This window comes from Lynx rufus, unplaced genomic scaffold (assembly GCF_022079265.1).
Source record: "Lynx rufus isolate CCGP_SWC_20201006 ecotype Redwood Valley unplaced genomic scaffold, mLynRuf1.p SCAF_1, whole genome shotgun sequence".
NCBI classification, from domain to species: Eukaryota; Metazoa; Chordata; class Mammalia; order Carnivora; family Felidae; genus Lynx; species Lynx rufus.
This window is the reverse complement of record NW_025814823.1, coordinates 19,726,518-19,748,574: the sequence shown is the minus strand read 5'-3', so window position 1 is coordinate 19,748,574 and position 22,057 is coordinate 19,726,518. Positions and strand designations below refer to the sequence as shown.

Genomic DNA, 22,057 nt, shown 5'->3' with positions numbered 1-22,057 from the left:
GAGCTGGAATGTTATTTGGAGGGGAGCAGGGAGTATGTGAGAAATCTCCATACCTTCCTCTCAATTTTGCTGTGAATTTACAAACGCTCTAAAAAAAGTAAGTATCTGAGAAAAAAGTTAGGATGATAGATATGTGGTCAATAAATGTAAAGAGGGGAAAATAGAAGGATGAATAAAACATTTTTTTTAATGTGTACATCGTTGATCTACTGAGCTTTGGTTGGGCAAACCTAAGAAAATAATCTAAGCCACAGCCATACTTGCATATTATATTGTTAGTGAGTGTTAATAGATAAAATCTTTTAAAAAGTCAACTTGACGGGGTGTCTGGGTGGCTGTCAGTTGAGCCTCCAATTCTTGATTTTGGCCCAAATCATGATCCCAGAGTTGTAGGATGGAGCCCCATGTAGGGCTCCACGCTGAACGTGGAGCCTGTTTAAGATTCTCTCTCGGGGCTCCTGGGCGGCTCAGTCAGTTAGGCGTCCAACTTTGGCTCAGGTCATGATCTCACAGTTGGTGGGTTCGAGCCCCGTGTCAGGCTCTGGGCTGACAGCTCAGAGCCTGGAGCCTGGTTCAGATTCTGTGTCTCCCTCTCTCTCTGCCCCTCCTGCACTCACACTCTTTCTCTCTCTCTCAAAAATAAACATAAAAAAATAAAATAGGCTGTTTCTTTGATCAAAAAAAAAAAATGAAAGAAGGCTGACAAAATCTCGCAAATTTTCTCCACGATTGTGTGTTGCTATTTTCATAAGAAAAACAAATGAACAAAAAATTAAGTTTACTGGCAATTGTAAAAATTGTAAAAAAAAAAAAAATTAAGTGAACTGGTAATTGTGTTGTGTATGCTGATTCTAATATGTTGATTCTAAATACAGATCTGCATCAAGTGGGTTTCATTTTATATCCTGCCTTGTTGCGAAAGGAATGGAGTTACCTTTGGCTCAAACCGGAGAACCATTTCAGTATAATCAAAGTAACACATGAGCTCTATGAACTTAGTAAACACTTGCCTAGATCATGATGGTCTTTAATAAATCTATTTAGTGTGTGTGTGAGGAAACTTGGGGCCCTCTAAAGCAGGAGGCTCAGGAGCAAGCTACTCTTGGTTGTGATGGAGGGCGGTTGAGAATTGCTGCGTAGACGTGTACCCACCTTCCTTACCCCCACCATTAGCTTCTCACGGGAGAACGACTTTACTACTTAGCCTCCTCTCTTCCATTGTGAGTCTGACTCTTCAGAAATGAGAAATGAGTAGAGTGCTACTTCTTGAAGGAATAACTGATAGGAATTAAAAAGTGACAAGTTGAATAATGTTTTTACTTAGAAAATCATGGTGAAGAAAATCCATTTTGTAGCTAAACTTCTTAAGGAGGGATAGGGTAGAAAAGTGAGCACTCAAAGGAATTTTGATACGTCCTGTATTCTGTCATATCTGTCACCTCATGCTTACCTTTGTGGCGTCTATCACAAAGACAATAAAATAATATTTTCTTCTAAAAAGTTACACTGTATCGACTCAGTAAATACCCAGATAGCAATTAAGGAGTTTATACATCTGTCCGCCCACACACCTTTCTTTAAGTCATCAAGAGAAGATTCTGGAATCCTCCAAATGTTTTGAACAGATTCATTGTTCTGTTTCTAAGCTCAGACGAAGGCATCAATTTATTATTCTTTGCAGCTTTCCTTATGTTTGACAACTTACTCTTTAAGAGTATATGGGTATTTGCATTTGAAAGACTCAAAACCTGGCTGAGGCTTATAAACACTTGATTGGTTTCTACATATAGGTCATTGTATATGTAGATGCTTAGGTGAAGTGTGTACACACACACACACACACACACACACACACACTCACCCACTTGTGTTTTAGGTGTCCTCACAAAGAGTGTATTCAGTGTGTTGTATAGAAACTATTTTTGAGTAAATTTGATCTCCAGATTAATCTCGTCAGATTGGGGAGATGCCTTTCACGTATCTGTTTGATGGATATTTATTGATTTCTTAGTGCACCAAGACACTGTGCCATGTACCATAGGGATATGGGCACGAATCAGATGCAGCCTTGAGAAGCTTGTTGTGAGGAAAAATAAGTTACTGATATTAGAAACAGAATCTTTAAAATACCCGATTTGTCTCTCTACTACAAGATTGGCATCTCTTTGCTCACTGGCCAGAGCCCTGCAGATCTTCAGCTGTGGCACTATTGAGAGAAAAGTACTTGGAATCAGGGTAATCTTCAAAATTGACTAGTGTCAAGACTCTGAACTTGATCCAGTTTTCTTCTCACACATAAGTAAAAAAAAGAAAAAAAATGAACTTCAGCATTAAAAGATAACAGTTATAACTACATTGGATCATAATTATGATTGCTACTTTTAAAGGCATACAAAAATGCTGAGTTGATTGGCAAAATACTAATGTTAGATGTAATTCTGTGCTTATGTTTCTTTATACCATCTAGTTTTATCAAAACATAATTATTCCCTTAAAGAATTTCTTTTTGCTTGATATTTTTCTTCTCTTTTGCAGGAATTTATTTTATCAGAAGATTATAACAAGATGACTCCTGTGAAAAACTATCAAGGTAGGAATGAGAGAATGGTGTTTTTACCTAGACTTTGAAATGTTTCTTGATGGCTTCACTTTACAATATTCATGGGGAACAAAACAAAGCAATCCTTTGAGGTGAATATTGTCCTAGTCTTTAGGTTCCTCAAAAAATTAAAAATAGATCTACCCTATCACCCAGCAATAGCACTGCTAGGAATTTACCCAAGGGATATAGGAGTGCTGATGCATAGGGGCACTTGTACCCCAGTGTTTATAGCAGCACTTGCAACAATAACCAAATTATAGAAAGACCCTAAATGTCCATCAACTGATGAATGGATAAAGAAATTGTGGTTTATATACACAATGGAATTCTACATGGCAAGAGAAAGAATGAAATACGGCCTTTTGTAGCAACGTGGATGGAACTGGAGAGTGTTCTGCTAAGTGAAATAAGTCATACAGAGAAAGACAGATACCATATGTTTTCACTCTTATGTGGATCCTGAGAAACTTAACAGAAGACCATGGGGGAGGGGAAGGGGAAAACAAAAGTTAGAGAGGGAGGGAGGCAAACCATAAGAGACTCTTTAAAACACTGAGAATAAACTGAGGGTTGATGGGGGGTGGGAGGGAGGGGAAAGTGGGTGATGGGCATTGAGGAGGGCACCTGTTGGGATGAGCACTGGGTGTTGTATGGAAAACAATCTGACAATAAATTTCATATTAAGAAAGAAGGAAAGGAAGGAAGGAAGGAAGGAAGGAAGGAAGGAAGGAAGGAAGGAAGGAAAGAAAGAAAGAGAAAAGAAAGAGAAAGAAAGAAAGAAAGAAAGAAAGAAAGAAAGAAAGAAAGAAAGAGAGGCCTAATGAAGTTGAATGACTTGAATGACTTGGCCTATGGTCCTATAGCTGGTAAAGTGCAGAGCCAGACCAGGTCATTGTGATTCCAGAACCCCCAGCCTTTGTCCTTTGTCTCTACTACACCGCACTGCTGCAAAGCAGTGCAGCAGCATGGAGAGTGGGGCCAGTGTCAGGAGTGAGCTGTTTCACATGGGACTCATTTCTTTTTTGGCTAAATATTTTAAACGGCTTAGAGGGTTCATGTTGTCTAAGGGGAAGGAATTATGGTTTTATTGTGTCTTCAACATTGGCAGTATACCATAGGCTATGGCCAGAATATGGATCAGGAGCCATTTTCAGTAATGGTTTATTTATCCAGACCAATAGTGTCATGGGATCAGAACATTAGAGGTGGATCTTTTAACACTTAGAGGTTATTTCATCCACACTTCTTGACTTCATTCATCCTGCATGATCATCCAGCCTCTCTTTTGATACCTCCAGAGACATACCTAGCAACCTGTCCTGATTTTATAAAATTCTAAGCGTTAAGTTCCTTATTTCTGGATTTTGAGCCAAAATTCATTTCCCTGTGGATTTATTCTTTAATTTTTTTTCACATAGCACTTACCAAGTATTCACTGAATACCTAATGTGTTCCAGTAACTGAGGATTTTAATAGTGAATAAGACATGTATAGTACCTGCCTACAAGCGTACCCTGGTCCCCTCCTCTCCTCCTTTTATCCCTTCTCTTTTTTAGCCTAAACATTTTACATTCTCCTTTACATGGCCTGAATTTTTGTTCTTGAAAAATTTTTTTTAATTCTCTTGGTCACAGTTGTCTTGGGATATCATATTGTACCTTTGGGACCATTTAAAATGTGACACATTGTGGTAGGCAGCCTTTAAGATGGTTCCTAATGATCCTCGTCTCCTGGTATTCATGCCCTTGAGCATAGACTCCCCTTGAGCGTAGACTGGACCTGAAATATGGCAAATGATAGATATCACTTCTAATATTAGGTGACAAAGAGACTAGTCCTTCTTGCTTGCCTTCTCCTGCTCTTGCTGGTTCTCGTGGAAGCCAGTTGCCATCTTGTGAGCTACTTTGTGGAGAAGTCTATGTGGTAAGGAACTAAGGGAGGCCACATCAACAGCTGGTAAGGAACTGAAGCCTTCAGTTAGTTCAACAGCCTGTGAGGAACTGAATCCAGTAGACACTTATATGAGAGAGCTTGGAAGCAGGTCCTCCCTCTGTCAGTCTTTCAGATGAGACTATAGCCCCATCCCATACCTTGATGTTATCCTGTGAGACATGTTTTAGCAGCGGTAGTACCAAGCTAGGCTGCACCAAGATTTCTGATCCACAGAAACTCCGAGATAAGAAACGTCTACTGTGTTAACCCACTAAGTTTTGGTGTAATTTGTTACACAATACATACAGACCAATACAGATAACCAATACATACATGTAATGTGATAACCACAAAATGGTATTTCCTTGCTGTCCCGGTCCTGTTCTATAAAGGGTGAACTTTCTTTTTTTTTAATTTTTTTTTTTCAACGTTTTATTTTTATTTTTGGGACAGAGACAGACAGAGCATGAACGGGGGGGGGGGGGGGGGGAGGACAGAGAGAGAGGGAAACACAGAATCGGAAACAGGCTCCAGGCTCTGAGCCATCAGCCCAGAGCCTGACGCGGGGCTCGAACTCACGGATCGCGAGATCATGACCTGGCTGAAGTCGGACGCTTAACCGACTGCGCCACCCAGGCGCCCCTAAAGGGTGAACTTTCTGATAGCCACTTTACACTGTGGGCTTTTGTGGAGCACCTCAAATTCTTTAATGGTTCTCACTTCTGTTGTTACTAGGCTACATTGCCTGTACTTGTGAAGCTATTGCTTTTTTGGGGAGGGGGGGAGGGAGTAGTTTTGTTTTGTTTTTAGCCTAAATGCTGGACTTCACATTCTGTTATTCATCATCTCATTTTATTTAGTCCATCATCTCAGCTTATCAAGATATTTTGAAATCCCAGTTGTCATTAAATCTTTTTTTTAATGTAATACTAGGCCCGTGAGAGAAACAAGAGGGAAAGTCCCACGTACCAGAAGCAAAGAAAAGAAAGAAAACTCAAAGTGATAGTATACTGTACCTGACATGCAGCTGTCTTGGGGAGAAAAACAGAACTTCTAATAGCTTGAAGCTTTTATATGAACATTCACTTAGGGATGGAAGAGAAAGCCTAGGGCTTGAGTGAGATGGGAAATTGCAACTGATATTTACATATAAAATGATATATAGAGAGGGGGAAAAGGCTTCCGGATAAATGAAAATTGCAACCTAAAATTTTGGATTTAGAGTACAAATTTAAATCATACATGTAGGGCTAGAGGCAGCCTTAAGAATTTAACATAAAAATTGGTCCTGAGCCAACGGTGTCCTTGTGATACCTGCTAGAAATAAATTCAAAAGCTCTCTTCAGCAAGACAAGTCACACAAAGATCCTGCAGCAAAAACAAGCCCTGCTTAAGATACGTTCATAATAATAAAAATAAAATAATAGTTAAATAACAGTTAAATCACAGTTATTAACAAATAAAAGTTAAAATCCACTATGAGTAAATATTAACAGATATCAAAAGGGAGGTGAACTATAATTTTTTCAGGCATAAAAAAACAGAGAGAATTCACAGACCTGCACTAAAAGAAGGAAGTCCTTCAAGAGGGAAGAAAATGATGCCAAAGGAAAATAGGGAATGAAGAACACACAAAAGAATGAAGAGCACCAAGCAGATCACTATGAGAGTTTTTCCTATTATTTACAGCTTGTCAAAAGATGACTTACTATTAAATAAAAATAATAACAAAGTAGCATGAGGATCATAACATGTGAAATTAAGATGTTTGACAACAGTAACACAAAAACCAAGAAGTGGGGAGAAATGGAAGTATACTATTGTAAGATTCTTATACTACACATGAGGTGATATAGAATCACTTGAAGGAAGACTGTAAGTTAAAGATGTATACTGCCGGCCCTAAAGCAACCATAAAATAACAAATCAGAAAGTTATGACTAATAAGGCGACCAAGGAGATAAAATGGAATCATAAAAATCATTCTCAGTTCTCATTCTCATTCCCCTCCATCCCCCCCAAAAAAGGAAGAAAAGGGAAAAAGAACATATGGGAAAATAGAAAACAAATAGCAAAGTGATAGAGTTAAACCTAACAGTTCTCAATAGTCAAATTAAACATGTGTGGTCTAAGGCCAATTAAAAGGCAGAGGCTGTCAGATTGAGTGAAAAAAGGAGGCCCTAAATATATATCACCTAGGAGAAATGCACTTTAAATATAAAGACCTAAAGAAGTTACAAATAAAAGGATAGCAAAATATATACCATGCAAAGACTAGTCAAAAGAAGGTTGGAGTGCCTATGTTAATATTAGTCGAAGTAGACTTAAGAGAGAAGAATATTACGAGGGATAAAAGATTGTATTACCAGAGGTTATTTCAAAATGACTAAGGGGTTAGTCCATCAGGAGGACATAACAATCCTAAATGTTTATGCACTTAATAAACATAGCTTTGAAATACATGAAGCAAAATCTGATGAAACTTCAAGAAGAGAAATAGACACATTCTCTGTTGTACTCAGAAATTTGAGTATTCCTCTCTTAATAATTGAATAGATCAATAATTGACGAATAAGTAGGCAGAAAATCAATAAGGTATAAAAGGTTTGAACAGTACACAGCCAAATTACTCTCATTGATATCTGTAGAACATTCCATTCACCTAGAACAGAAGATACATTATTTTCAACTGCGTACAGAACATTTATCAAGGTAGACTACATTCTGGGCCATAAAATGAGTCTCAATAAATTTGGGAGAATTCAGGTCATGCAAGATGAGTTCTCTGATCAAAATGGTATTGAAGCAGGAGTCAATAACAGAAATATCTTTGGGAAATCCCCAAATATTAGGAAGCTAAATAACCATGGGTCATCTAAAATAATCCATGGATCAAAGAAGAAATCGGAATGGAAACAACATATCAAAATTTATGGGATGCTGCTAAAGCAGTCCTTAAGGGGAAATTTATAGCACTAAACATCTATGTTAGAAGAGAAGAAAGGTCTCAAATCAGTGACCTTAGTTTCTACATCAAGAAACCAGAAAGAAAACAAATGGAAACATAAGCTATGCAGAAGATCATAGCAGAAGTTCATGAAAGGGAAAACAGAAAATAGAGAAATATCAATAACACCAAAAGCTATTGTTTTTGCTTGTTTGTTGAGATGAATATAAGTGACAAACCTCTGCCAGACTTATCAGAAGAAAAAAAAAAAAAAAGAAGATGCAAGTTACCAATATCAGGAATAAGGGAAGTGAAACTATTAGAGATTGTAGGAATATTTAAGGTTAATAATGAATATTACGAACAACTTTATGCTAATAAATTTGACAACTTAAATGAACAAATCTTTGAAAGGTAAAAATGACAAAAGTTCCCTCAAGAAGAAATATAAAACCCTAATAGCCCTATATCTACTAAAAAATCTACTTTATAATTAAAACCTTCCCACAGAGAAAACCCTAGGCTTTTTTTTTTATCAAACATTTAAGAAAGAAACAATACAAACTCTGCACAAACTTTCAGAAAAAGACTTTCCAACTGATTTTTGAAATCAGCATTACATGATACTAAAACTAGACAAAGACAGTACAAGAAAAGAAATATACAGGCTGGTGTTCTCCATGAAAACAGATGCAAAAAATCTAAATAAAATTTTAGCAAATCAAATTCAACAGTATAGGATAGTACATCATGACCAAGTGAGGATTATTCCAGTTTATATCCAGAAGAAATAGAAGCAGGAATTCAAACATTTGCATACCATTGTGCATGACAGTATGATTTACAACAGCTAAAAAGTGGAAACAGACTAAATGGCCATGAATGGTGAATGGATAAACAAAATGTGGTATATCAGTAAGATGAACTATTATTTGGCCACAAAAAAGGATTGAAGTACTGATAAATGTGCAACGTGGATGAACCTTGAAAACATGCTAAGTAAAAGAAACTAGATACAAAGGACCACACTTTTTGAACGCAATCATATGAAATGTCAAAAATAGAGGAATCCATCGAGACAGAAAGTAATTAGTGGTTGCCAGGGATAGGGGGTAGGGGAAAGGGGAGTTGGGGGTTTGGGTTTCTTTTGGGAGTGATGGACACATTCTATAAATAGAACATTTTTTCATGATGATTGTACAACATTGTGAATATACCGGAAACCACTGAATATTATATACTCTAAAATGGCTTAAATGATGAATTTTACCTCAACAAACATTAAAAGAAAAAAAAGCAGTGATACCAAAACCAAAGACAGTACAAGAAGGGAAAACTATAGACCAGTATCTCTCATGAACTTAGATGTTAAAATCCTTTTAAGAATTCTAGCAAATCCAACAATAGTTAGAAAGAATTACATACCCATGACCAAGGGGATATATTCTAGATATGCAAAGCTGGTTTAACATTTGATAATTAGTGTAATCCATCACATCAAAAGTCTAAAGAAGTAAAATGATATGATCATATCCATTGGTGCAGACAAAGCATTTGATAAACCCTGGCACTCATTCACGATAAAAACTCTGAGCAAACTACGAGTAGAGGCAAACTTCCTCACCCTGATAAAGAAGCGTCTACAAAGACCTACAGCTAACAGTGTACTTAATCATGAGAAACGAGATGCTTTCTCCCTATGATCAAGATCAAGGCAAGGATGTGGTCTCTCAGCATTCCTATTCAAAAAGTATAACTGGACTTCAAGCCCAGGTTTCTGAAGCTTAGTAATATGTATGTACCTTTGAAGGATTTCTTTTTGAATGAAAGAATTCTGTCACCTTAGAAGGAATATGTGCTCTGAGTTTTGGGGTTTGTTTTGTGTTTGGTGTTTTCAGTAGACCTAGGCAGCCTGAAAGAGAGAGAGAGAGAATCAACTATGGCAGAGAGCTGATGGTTTTAGCCTTAGTTTCATCACTCGTTGGTTGCACAGATTTGAACAAGTGACTTGACCTTTTTGAGCCTCTGTCTCTTCCTCTCACATAATGGCAGCCCAGATGTTTTAAAGCCCCTTGTCTTCTGGGCTGCTGTCATCTCCTTGGACTTAGAAAGGGATGAGAAAAAGGGACACTCACTGGGGGCCACTTTCTCCCTGAAATAGACTTGTGAAACTTGGGCCATTAGAAAGTTCATTTTTATTCTATCATTGGTGGACCTTGATTTAGACATCTGATGACAAGATCTTCAGGAGTTTCTCCAAGAAGTCATATCTTTTAAGTTAGAGACAACATTTTGATCTCGAGGGTGGCTGATACTCTGACAGGCAGGTATTTAGTGTAGAGAAGTCATAGGGTTATTGCCTCTGTACCCCTGCCATGCCCTGTTAGATTCTCTATGTTTTAAGTATTGGATTTAAAAATACCAGGCATTTGGTGGAATGGCTGTCCTGTGGGTACTCTTTGTGGTAGCCATTGGTTTGGTGGCCATTATGAAAGGGCCATCCTGCCAAGGCCAGGTTATGTCTGTAAAATGGGGAAACCACCCACCTTTGTAGGATCATTTCAGAGACTAAATGAAAGAACATACAGTAAAACCTTAGTTTGTGAGCGTAGTTCGTTCCGGAAACATGCTTGTAATCCAAAACACTTGTATATTCAAAGTGAATTTTCCCATAGGAAGTAATAGAAACTCAGATGATTTGTTCCACACCCAAAAATAATCATATAAAATGATTACAGTACTGTAACATAATACAAAATAATAAAGCAAATACAAAATATAAAGAAAAACAGACAAATTAACCCACACTTCTCTTTGAAAACCTTTGTGGCTGGTGTGAGGGAGACAAGAGAGGAGGGTTATTGTGTAGGACGACTTTCACCATCACTAATGGAATCACTCCTGTCTATTGGCTCAATGGAAACTTCTTTTTGTGCAACTTTAACAAGGAACCTATCCAATGACACTTGATTTTGCCTCCTTTTGAGGATTTCACGGAAATGTGACATTGCATTGTCATTAAATAGATTCATCTCTCGTACTGCCTTATTTGGGTGGTGCTTTTCTACAAAATTTTGCACTGTTTTCCACATTTTACACATCTCCCTAATCTCATTTGAAGTGAGGGATTCCTCTACTTTTTTCTCCTTCTCTTCTGCAGATGAGATGCAGACGTAAACTTCTTATAAAGTATTTCAGTCTCAACCACTCGCATACCTTGTTCACACTTCTTGATGATTTCCTTCTTAACTTCTACCATAACCATCTTCTTACTGCTTTTGTTTTCAACCTTTTTCTGCATGGGGGCCATTGTATATGCTCACATGGATGTTGACTACAGTACAGTATTAATAAACTCTCGTCATATACTGTATTTAATGTAACTGGCAATAAGGCAGCAGAGGGAATGGTCTATATCTGCAGGCAGCCTGACCTAGAATGAAGCAAAGCATTCCTAAGGTTACTCTTACGTGGAAAAGCAAAGGACTATCCACAGGTGCTTTGAAGTGACAAAAAAAAAAGTACCAGTTGTGGGCACCTTCCAAAATTCTAAAAAATCACTGATTTCTGCCAAACAATGGGGCCTGAGACTGAGCATCCATGCATGGGAGATGACCACCCACAATCTCTAAGCGAGAGAGACAGAGAGAGAGAGAGAGAGAGAGAGAGAGAGAGAGAGAGAGAGAAGAACCACTAAGAACCATTGGCTCAGTTGTGATCACGGGATGTTTAGCATCACATACTACTCGCATTGCAAGGCATCGCTTGTTTATCAAATTAAAATTTATTAGAAACGTTTGCTTGTCTTACAGAACACTTGCAGCACAAGTTACTCGCAATCCAAGGTTTTACTGTATTTAAGTGTTTGGCATTTGTTAGTAACTCAGAAATTGGCAGGTCGTACTGTTCTTGCCAATAGAGCTGCATTGATCCATCCATACTAACTTTATTTTCATGATCGAAATGGAAAACTGATGTTTTCTCCATCACGTCATCACTTTCATGATGGGTCTGCATTTTCCCACCAGACTGCCGGCTCCTGGGCACAGAGCCTAGGGCGGTCCGGGTTCCCGGATATCAATCTTTGGTTATTCCAGTCAGTTCTGTTCAGTGGCCATGGACCCCCTCTACCTCACCCTCTGGAATTGGATAAGAAGAAAGCAAATTTTTATTGATTTTATTCAATAATTGAGAAGCCGTGAGACCTTGGCCGAACTACTCGACTTCGTTGTGCCTCAGTTTACCCACATGTAAAATAGGGAGATGGAGTAGATGACATGAACAGTTGCTTCTGACTGTGATGCAGTTATTCTGTGGCAGTGTTGCCTCTGTATAATGAGCAATCCTGGGAGATTTGCCCTCATTATCACATGTATGTGTACTTTGACATCAGGGATATTTCATTCTCTTTTACATGGCACTTGGGAATAATTCTGTCCTCCTTTCCAGCATTTGATTTCTTATAGAAAATTCATCTAGAACTTTGTTGTGGGTTTAAGAAGCCATACTTCATCAAAAGGAGAACAGTAATGTTCTTTACTTTTTTTAAGCTTACATAAACTCACCCTGGTGACTTTATCATAAGAACATCATTGCTAACACATTCTATTGTTTTGTGGTCCCATTGTGCCACGTTCTGGCATTCTCCAGCTAAGCAGCCCTAACTTAATGTCTGAGAGAGATGGCCCAGACCCTTTGGTAATGGGGGTCTGGGTGGTAGGAAACTTTTGGTTGGTGTAGGTAGGAAAGAAAGAGAGCAATGGGAGGAAATGGATAGTTTATACAAGACCGTCTAACAACTCAAGCATGCCCCTCCACAGTGGTGGGCCTGCGCTCCTGGTGAGAACCACCGTTCTGGTGTGTGTGCAATGGCTGTCATACTGTCCAGCCTACTCTGGGATGGGGAGAAGACAATGATGGATCTCTGTGCACCATGCTTCCTCAGTCTCCTTTATGATGCTTCATGGGTTATTTTCGTATCTCTTGGTTTTTCAGCGCATCAGAGCAGAGTGACGATGATCCTGTTCGTCCTGGAGCTGGAGTGGGTGCTGAGCACTGGGCAGGACAAGCAATTTGCCTGGCACTGCTCCGAGAGTGGGCAGCGCCTGGGAGGGTATCGAACCAGTGCCGTGGCCTCGGGCCTGCAGTATCCTTTGCTGGACAAAAATCCCTTGGTTGGACCTTAGCTGTTGACTCCTTTCTTTCATGAAAAGCTTGGGTATGTGCAACTTGAAAGTTTTGCATTTGCTGCGTTGCCCTGCGGATTAAGATTCTCACTGACTTAACCAATATGCAAATCGTCAAGGGTCCTCACGGAGGTGGATTAAAATGAGGTGATTTCCCCGCAAATAACAGGTCCTGCGGAGCAGGGTTGTGGAGTGACTATGACGCAGGTCTGACATCCAGACAGGACACGGCCCGGATTTAGGAGCCTCAGCTGTCAGAAAGGATTCTGGAACATGGAGATAAAACCATCACTGAAATACAGCCTTTTCCTTCTCTGCATACAGAAGTAATTTACACATAGATATTAAGGTTGTAAAGAACCACAGGATTCCTATTTATTGTTTTTAGATATTCATGGGGGAGCTACCATGCCAGGACCAGAGTGGGTTAGCTGGTATCTACACGGTAATGGTACAGACTTTATTCCAGGTACAAGACCCTTCCAGGGTATGTAGAGTGATACTAATTCTTATCTCCTGAGTCTCCAGGGCCCATGTGCTCAGTGTGAGTACCTGTAAATGCCGGGAAATCCCCATGTCTGGCTCACTGGGCTCCAGCAAGCACGGGCTTGATGAGTCTGAAGCCTGTGTGGGTGATGCTACCATGGAAGGAGTAAAGGGCCCCCGGCTTCTTAGTTTAAAAAGCAAAGCATCACTCTCCACCCTGTGACGAGTGAGGAGATAGATGGAAACAGATCACTTGTCAGCAAAAGCAGGAAGAAATAGTAAGACTTACTCTCAGATGTTCATCTCGTATTTATAAAATGCCTGGTCCGTGATTGTCAACAGTCTCACAGAGTAGTTTCTGTCTCCTCGCAGATGTGCCTCAGTAGCTGTATTTGGGTGTGTGTGGAGGAGGGGGCGGCTAATGTCACTCCTGTTTTTCTCTCTGATTTTCCTCACTGGAAGAGCAAGATGAAGAAACTAAGAATGGCCATGGAGGAAGGTTGTAAATGTGGCAGGTCACCAAGCAGGCCAGAAACAAGGGTGATAAGGAACAGAAGGCAGGATCAACTCATCTTCGAGAGGGTGGTCCCACCTGTTAAGGAAAGAAAGTCTGAAGTTTGCTTTCTAAAGGCCAGTTGAGACGAGCATAATGCTTCAATTGAAATACGTGCACTCTTATGTCAGTAGATCTCTTACAGTGTTCGAATTGGAAAGGTCCTTAGAGGTCATCCTGGCCAACTCCTGGTTTTACAGGTGAAGCCCAGAAAGGGTCACATGCCTTATCTGCAGACACCTGGCTAGTATGTCAGAAAATCACCAGAATGTGAGGCTTCTGCCTTAGGCAGCTGTTTTGTTTTGTTTCTTCCCATCATACATTTGAGAACAGAATGAATAGCGTCAGTGTAATTTGTTCTTAATATGCTGACTTCGGGACACCTGGGTGGCTCAGTCGGTTAAGCGTCCAACTTCAGCTCAGGTCATGATCTCATGGTTCATGGGTTCGAGCCCCACATTGGGCTCTGTGCTGACAGCTCAGAGCCTGGAGCCTGCTTTGGATTCTGTGTCTCCCTCTCTTTCTGCCTCTCCCCCTCTTGTTCTCTCTCTCTCTCTCTCTCTGTCTCTCTCTCTGACTCGCAAAAATAAAATAAACATTAAAAAGAAATCTCTTTAAAAAAAAAATGCTGGCTTCTGTCTCACTAGCCCAGCCTAGAGACACATCTTCTATATCACTTAACCAAGCCAAAAAATATAGAAAAAGTACAGATCTTGCCCTTAGGAAGTTGATATTTTAGACTATTTGGAATTGAAAAACAAGACACAGATGCCCAGAATTAAAAGTCTCCTGACTGTGGCAGTCTTGGACTCTTCTCTTCAGGCATCTCCAGAAGCCATCGTCATTTTTCAGCTGTTTCCTTTAGCCACACCATGTGGCTTACTAAGCAAAAAACAAAACAAAACAAAACAAAACAAAACAAAAACACATATGATTTGATATCAGAAGACTTTGTATGTGTGTAAAAGCCTCTGGGTTCATTTCCCGAGGTAAATGACCATCTTGTCCAATCTTGCAGGTAGAGGGGAAATGCAGTACTACAGACAGACAGGTTCTTCCAGAAGATTCCCTCACCTCCACAGCTCTGCCTCGCTAGCTCCAATTTTGGAGCCACGGTGCCTGCCCTTGTTCCTGGGAACACATACATCCCTGAGATTTTTCCAGTGCTGCTCACTGATGGCATAACAGCACTGCTTTTGCCAAAGGCTCTCCTATCGGAAACTTGTGACTTTCCCAAGGCCGGAGGGTTTTTTCTAGGAGCTGCCTTGTGTACAGATTGTTAACAGTGTTAACATGCTCGTACAGTGTTGGAGTTCACATTAAAATCCAGTTTTTAAACACATTTTTTTCATGGGAACCCTCCACCCCACCTCTTCCCTCTTCTTTCTTCCACCTTCCATACTTACAGTTTCTGAAGGGAAGGAAGGAGATCTGCTGAAACACCAGAGAATGTTCGGAATAGTATGAGTACCCTGATTTCTCTGCCTAGTGGACCCCGGTGGCATATATAAGGAACTTCCCCAAAGTAACCTGTCTCCTAATTTTCACCTCAAAAAGTCACTTATCCAAGTCAGCAAGTGATAGAAGTCAGGTTGAATTCAGCCTTTTCTCTCTTCTTTCAGGCCTCATAGGGGAGATGTAATCGTGCAGTGAAAATAACCAAAATTCAAATTGAGAAATAAAGGAAGACAAAGAGACTGATGGCTCAAAAATTGAATGATCAGTTTCTGATTAACCTCAAATCTTTGGTTTCTTTGGCTAGAGATCTGAAGCTTCAAATATCAAGTGAGGTATAATACTAACAAGAATCAAAAGGAAGAGAGGAGAGAGGAAAGGAGAGGAAAAAGAAGAAAATATCTTACAGTTGCAGTCCCCGAGAGTTTTATAGTGCTTCTATATAACGTTACTTTGCTCACTCTCAAAACAACAATTAGAAGTAAAATCAAAAAGACTGAACTCTCAATTTTCACAGTGTAGAAACCAAGGCTCAGAAAGGTTAAGGACTTTCTCTAGGGGTGCCTGGGTGGCTCAGTTGGTTAAGCGTCTGACTTCAACTTCAGCTCAGGTCACGATCTCATGGTTTGTGAGTTCGAGCCCCACGTCAGTCTCTGCACTGACGGTGTATGGAGATTGTTTCAGATCCTCACTCTCTCTAGCTCTCTGCCCCTCCCCCAGCTTGTGTTCTCTCTTTCTCTCAAAAATAAATAAACATTTTTTGGGGCGCCTGGGTGGCGCAGTCGGTTAAGCGTCCGACTTCAGCCAGGTCACGATCTCGCGGTCCGGGAGTTCGAGCCCCGCGTCAGGCTCTGGGCTGATGGCTCAGAGCCTGGAGCCTGTTTCCGACTCTGTGTCTCCCTCTCTCTCTGCCCCTCCCCTGTTCATGCTCTGTCTCTCTCTGTCCCAAAAATAAATAAATGTTGGAAAAAAAAATTTAAAAATAAATAAATAAATAAATAAATAAATAAATAAATAAATAAATAAACATTTTTTAAAAATTAAAAAAAAAAAGGAAGAAAGGCTAAGGGACATTCTCCAGGTCACGTAACTGTTACCTGGAAGAACCAGGAGTAGAACTTGGGTGTTAGAACTCGGCTAGCCGTCTGCACTACTAAATAACGGTGGAATGGAGGTATTTCCCAAAGGTCACATGGCAGGTTGATGTTAGGAAATAGAACCGTTTTCCTTCCACCCTTCCCTTGCTGGTATTTAAATTTGTGAATACTTTATTTGGCCTTGCCTTTCAGTCTTGTCATTTGACCATGTTTGATCACATTTATCACACTTCCACAGAAATAATTCAGGTACTTTTCATTTTAAGATTCTATGTATGTTGGAGATATTTCCAAGATGTCTGCCTGTACAGTACAAGGTCTTTTCACCAAGTAGTCTCTTAGATTTGTTCAGGGCAAGAGTGCTGGAAAGCTGTTAAGATTATCTTGATTTTTGTATATCCTCATATCATACGTAATGCCAATCACTCTGGCTTTCAGGTTGTACTATAATTTATTTCGACCCTCTTTCAAATGGCTTTTGTTGAATTTCTTTACAAAGCATCCTATTATTTACGTGCCATCATAAAGATTGTTTTTTCATCTGTGTTCTTATAATTAAGGTAAATGTAAGGTGATCTTATTCCGTATATATCTTAGTATTGTTTTACATGTATCTGACCGCTTGTTTGGAGAGCATAACATTTCTCTGTTGTTCTTGAGCCTGAGGGAATTTGTGATGCCTTGTTCTTCACTTTTAAAACAAGTGTTTTATTATGAAAATTTTCAAAACGTGTACCAACTGGGAGGAGAGAATATCATGGAAACTCACGTATTCATCAGACCCGGTGTTGATTCTTCTATCATTTTGGCTTTCTCTCCCTTTTTGCTGGAGTGTTTTAAAACAAATTGCAGACCGTATGTCATTGCATCCTTAGGTACTTCATTGTACCCTGCTTTAAAAATGTGGAATTTTTCCATAATCACAATGCTGTTACTACTCCTAAAAATTTATAACTACTACTTGACATTGTAGAATAATCCATTTTCACATTTCACTTACTGTTTCATAAATGGCTTTTTGCAGCGGATTAGTTTAAAATCGGGTCCAGACAAAGTTCACATGTTGGCTGTGGTTTTCATATCCTAAATCTCTCAATCTAGGGCAGTGATCTCCTCCCTTCACTTTTTTTTTTTTTTTTTTTTTGATGCCACTGTGACTTGTTGGAGTACGGAGCCTGTGTTCCTGTAGATAGCCCCGCATTCTAAAGTGGCCTCTGGTGTCTCGTGATGTCATTTCCCTCGTTTTCCTACCTGTGCGTCTCCCATATTTTTCTGTAAACTGAGACCCGCCTCTAAAATCTTGACTCAGTTCAGATTCAACTCCTGCTAAGAACACTTGGTCCTTGTGCTGTGTGGTTCGTGTTGCTTCACAGCAGGAAGCCCATAGCACAGGGTTGTCACCCTTCCAGTGATGCTGAGTTGATCAGTGATTCAGGTGGTGACCGCCAGGTCCCTGCGGCGCACACCAGCCTTTCATTCAATGGTTTTAGTTGCTGATCTTCGCCTGGACCAGACCTTTCATTAGGGCTGCAAAGTGGCGATTTTTGTAATCCTATAATTTTTTCCACGTGTATTTGTTGGAATTCTTCTATAAAGTACAACTTTTCAGGGCATCTGAGTGGCTCAGTCGGTTAAGTGTCTGACTTTTTAAAAAAAATTAATTTATTTATTTTGAGAGAGAGTGAGAGCAGGGGAGGGGCATAGATAGAGGAAAAGAGAGAATCTCAAGCAGGCTCTGCACTGTTAGTGCAGAGCCCGATGCAGGGCTCGAACTCACGAACCGAACCGTGAGATCATGACCTCAGCCGAAATCGATAGTTGGATGCTTAACCAACTGAGCCACCCAGGCGCCCCAAGCGCCTGACTCGTGATTTTGGCTCAGGTCGTGGTATCCCGGTTCATGAGATCGAGCCCCGCATCTGCTTGGTATTCTCTCTCTCCTCTCTGTCTGCCCCTCCCTCCCATGTATGCTTGAGTTCTCCCCCCACCCCAAATAAGTGTATATACATTAAAAAAGATAAGTAAAGTAGAACTTTGCCTCATTAGCTAGGGCTAGTTGCTTACCCTGAGATACAATTAATATGGAAAAAGCAACAAATGCGTAATTGTTTCTCTTTAATCGCTCATTTTCAGAGGAGAGAGTCAGTGCCCAGGTTACCTCCAATAGGTGTCTTTTTTTTTCTTTTTGAGCATTATTATAAACTCTTAAGGTTTCTAAAAATAATATATTCAGTCAATTTCAATAACTTGCCTTCTTCGATGCTAATGTTAATCTGTCTTTGGCCAGTAAGAGCCCCATCATATTGGCTCCAGTGTCTTTTGATACAGCTCCGCTTGCCTTTGGTGGCTTCCTTTTTTGGCACAGCATGTCTTAAGCTCTTCTTGTACCTTCTTGTCCCAATCCTGAATCAGCCATTTCTTTTAGTGAGGAATAGGACTCAGAGATAACTAGGAAATATAGGTGTGTGTGTTCTTGAAAAGAAAGTGAATCATCAGTTCATATAACAGTTCTAATCCAAATGTAGCATTATAAGGTTTTTACCTCACTTTTGTACTTGATTCTTTTATCTTGGACTGAACATTTTCGTTCCTAAAACATGAACTTGTTTTTGCTTTATCCAATGGTATATTTTTAAGCTGTTTCAAAATACTAATTATAGAAGTATTATAGTTACAAGACAACTGAGTGAGATTTTAGACTTCTTTGCAGTTCTCTTTGTCTTTGGAGTACATTCCCCCCAAGGATGTACAGTTGAAATGCTGTGTTCTAAAGTCACTTGAAATAATTCCGTTAACTGTGGTTATGTCACCAACTTGATAGTTAGGTTCCTTCATTTATGCTTTGTCATCAATATGGGGGATTTTTTCTTTTAATCTTATGCATATTTTTAATATGTGAAATAATGACTTGATTCCAGAATGCAAACTATGATGAGAGAAGACTCACCACCAGCCCTGTCTCCTCACCTTGTTCCTCCCTCCTCCATAGGCAGCCATGTGTGTCAGATCTTGATTTGTCCTTCCAGAGCTTCCTTTTGTGAAATGAGCACACGCACACACACACACACACACACGACACACTCATATATTTCTATTTCTCTCCCTTTCTTACACAAAGATTGTGTAGCTTATAAACTTACATACCGTGGCTTTTCTTCCCCCACTTAATAATGTATCCCAGAAATTCCTCCATGTCTGTTTGCTTATGGTATGGAGATCTTTTTTTCCCCTAGCTGGATAGGACTCTATCGCTTGCTTATATCATAGTTCAGTAAATCCCCTTTTGATGGAATTTTTTGTTGTTTTCAAACTTTAGCTGTTAAAATAATGTGGAGTGAATAACCTCAGGCATGCATTTTGTACTTTGGCCCGAGTGTATCTCTGGGATAGATCTCTAGAAGGAGGGTTGAGTGGTTTTATCAACCCAGGAAGCTCACTAGACACTCAGCGCCTTAGGTTTTTACTAGAGACTGGTCACGTAGGCAGCCTCTTTCTGACATGTACCAAAATTACAGACTGAAAAGGAAAGCAGGTATTTGGCAAAAACCGTATCATCACGGTTCAGGCACAGTGAACCACTCTTGTCTGTTAATGGTGGGACCCCCCTGAAAACCAGTTGCCAGATACCTTGCCAGCCTTGTGAGCAGCCTTTCAGAGGCTGACAGTCAGGCCTCTCTTGCACAGCCCCGTTTTCATTTTCATGTCTTCTGGAACTATGTGTTCATATATTTTGCCCGCTTTCCTATTAGGTTTGTGGTTTGTTCTTTTTTTTTTTTATTTTTTTATTTTTTTAAAATTTTTTTTTTCAATGTTTTTTTTATTTATTTTTGGGACAGAGAGAGACAGAGCATGAATGGGGGAGGTGCAGAGAGAGAGGGAGACACAGAATCGGAAACAGGGTCCAGGCTCCGAGCCATCAGCTCCGAGCCTGACGCGGGGCTCGAACTCACAGACCGCGAGATCGTGACCTGGCTGAAGTCGGACGCCCAACCGACTGCGCCACCCAGGCGCCCCGTGTGGTTTGTTCTTTTTATGTTAGAGGTTTGGGCCTTTTGTGACATAAGTTGCAAATATTTTTTCCAGCTTGTCTTTTGGCTTTGCTGATGGTGTTTGTTTTGTTGTTTGTGTTTTTGAGTAGTAGCTTTTCCCACTCCAAGGTTAGAAAGGAGCTCTCTCATCTCGAACTTACATTTTTCATTGTTTACATTTAGATCCTTCATCCATTTGTAGTTTATCCTAATATAGAATGTGAACTACGGGTCCTGTTTTGTTTTCCAAATGACTATCCAGTTTATGTCAATGCTTTTGTTTTTTTTAACCCATCTTTTCCTTATTCCTTGAAGAGCCACCCTTATCAGACATGTACTACATTTCTGTATACTTTGGGGTCTATTTGTAGACTTGCCATTTTGTTCCATGGGTCTGTTTGTCTATTTATGCACCAATACCACACTTGCACTTAAAAAGACTGTGTAACGTGTTCTAATACGTGGTAGGGCTAATCTCCCCTATCAAATACCGTATTGCTTTTATTTTTAGAATATTCCTGGCATTTCTTGTTTACTTATTTTTTATATGAACTTAAACTTCCCTAGTTCTAGGGGAAAAAGCTTATGTTGATATTTCTATAGAGATTATATTAAGTTTGCAAATTCATATTGTGAGAAATGACATGTTTATCGTGTTAAGTCTTACTGTCCAATAATATTGTGTCTTTCACTCTGTTATGCCTGCTTTTGTATCTTTCAGCGTTACGTCCAAGCTTTGTTCATATGGGATTTGCACGTTTCTTGATTTGTTTGGTTATTTATTTATTTTTGTAAATCCCTCCATTCAATTTTGAGAAATGATCCTTAATGCTTACATGATAGATTTGACGTTGAAACCCGGCATGTGTTTATTGGTGACCAGTCGGGACAAGTAACCATCCTCAAACTGGAGCAAGACAACTGCACCCTGGTCACAACGTTCAGAGGACATACAGGTGGGATTGAAAGCAAAATCTCCATGTGCCTGCTCTCACAGTGACCTATCTATCACCTGCTGCGTGTTCTGGCCTTCAGATGCTGTGTTGTCAAAGTGACAAAGTATAGCATGCACACAGATACAAGGGATACGTTGAACTGATTCCACAATGGTTCAGTAAGATGTTATGTCCAAAATTTTCTACACCAGTGCAAACAAAGGAGGAACAAGTCTATTTCCAGAGTGTTGGTGAGTTGGTTCTATGTCACATTGCCCTGGAGAAAGCCAGTGTTGGCATATGCTGATGAGACATTGTTTTGAGACCATGTGACAACTGCATAAACCTCAGGAAGGCCAAAAAGACAGCTGCCTCAGTCTGTCCTTGCCCTTCTTGGAGCGAGAAGATGGCGTGCAAGACAGACATGCCCGTTTCTAAGTCCAGTAAAATAAAAAATATGGTCATTGGGGCTAGCTAGGCTGCATAAAAAGGCACGGGTTCGGTTTTAACTTCCTTCTGGGCTCTTCTCAGTGTAAAACCCAAGACTCCCTTTATTATTTCGGATTTCTTTGTTGGGGAAGGGCTCAGGATCTGTTCAGGATCTTTTAAGTCAGGTAATACAAAATATCCATGCTTAGCCTTTGAAAGACTTGAATAGATGATGACGATTAGTTTTTACTGGTATTTTTAATCTGCGATGTTGACCCTGGGAAGTGAGTCACTGCCTGTTTTCGTGGCTCTTAATGGGCTTTTATGTCTCCCACAGATTACCAACCCATGATTTAGTACAGAACAGGGTTCTTATTGAGTTCAGATGGCATATAAGAACAGAAGTA

The 22,057-nt window shown here is 39.9% G+C and overlaps 1 protein-coding gene across 2 annotated transcripts in view; it reads left to right on the top strand.

Annotated features, from left to right (window-relative positions):
- WDFY2 (WD repeat and FYVE domain containing 2) overlaps positions 1 to 22,057 on the top strand; it is a 179,113-nt gene that overhangs the window by 118,853 nt on the left and 38,203 nt on the right. For both annotated transcript variants that reach the window (XM_047079227.1, XM_047079236.1), the window contains 3 exons: positions 2,536 to 2,590; positions 12,477 to 12,627; positions 21,130 to 21,242. In XM_047079227.1, coding sequence (XP_046935183.1) covers positions 2,536 to 2,590; positions 12,477 to 12,627; positions 21,130 to 21,242 — 319 coding nt within the window. The remainder of the gene's footprint in view (positions 1 to 2,535; positions 2,591 to 12,476; positions 12,628 to 21,129; positions 21,243 to 22,057) is intronic.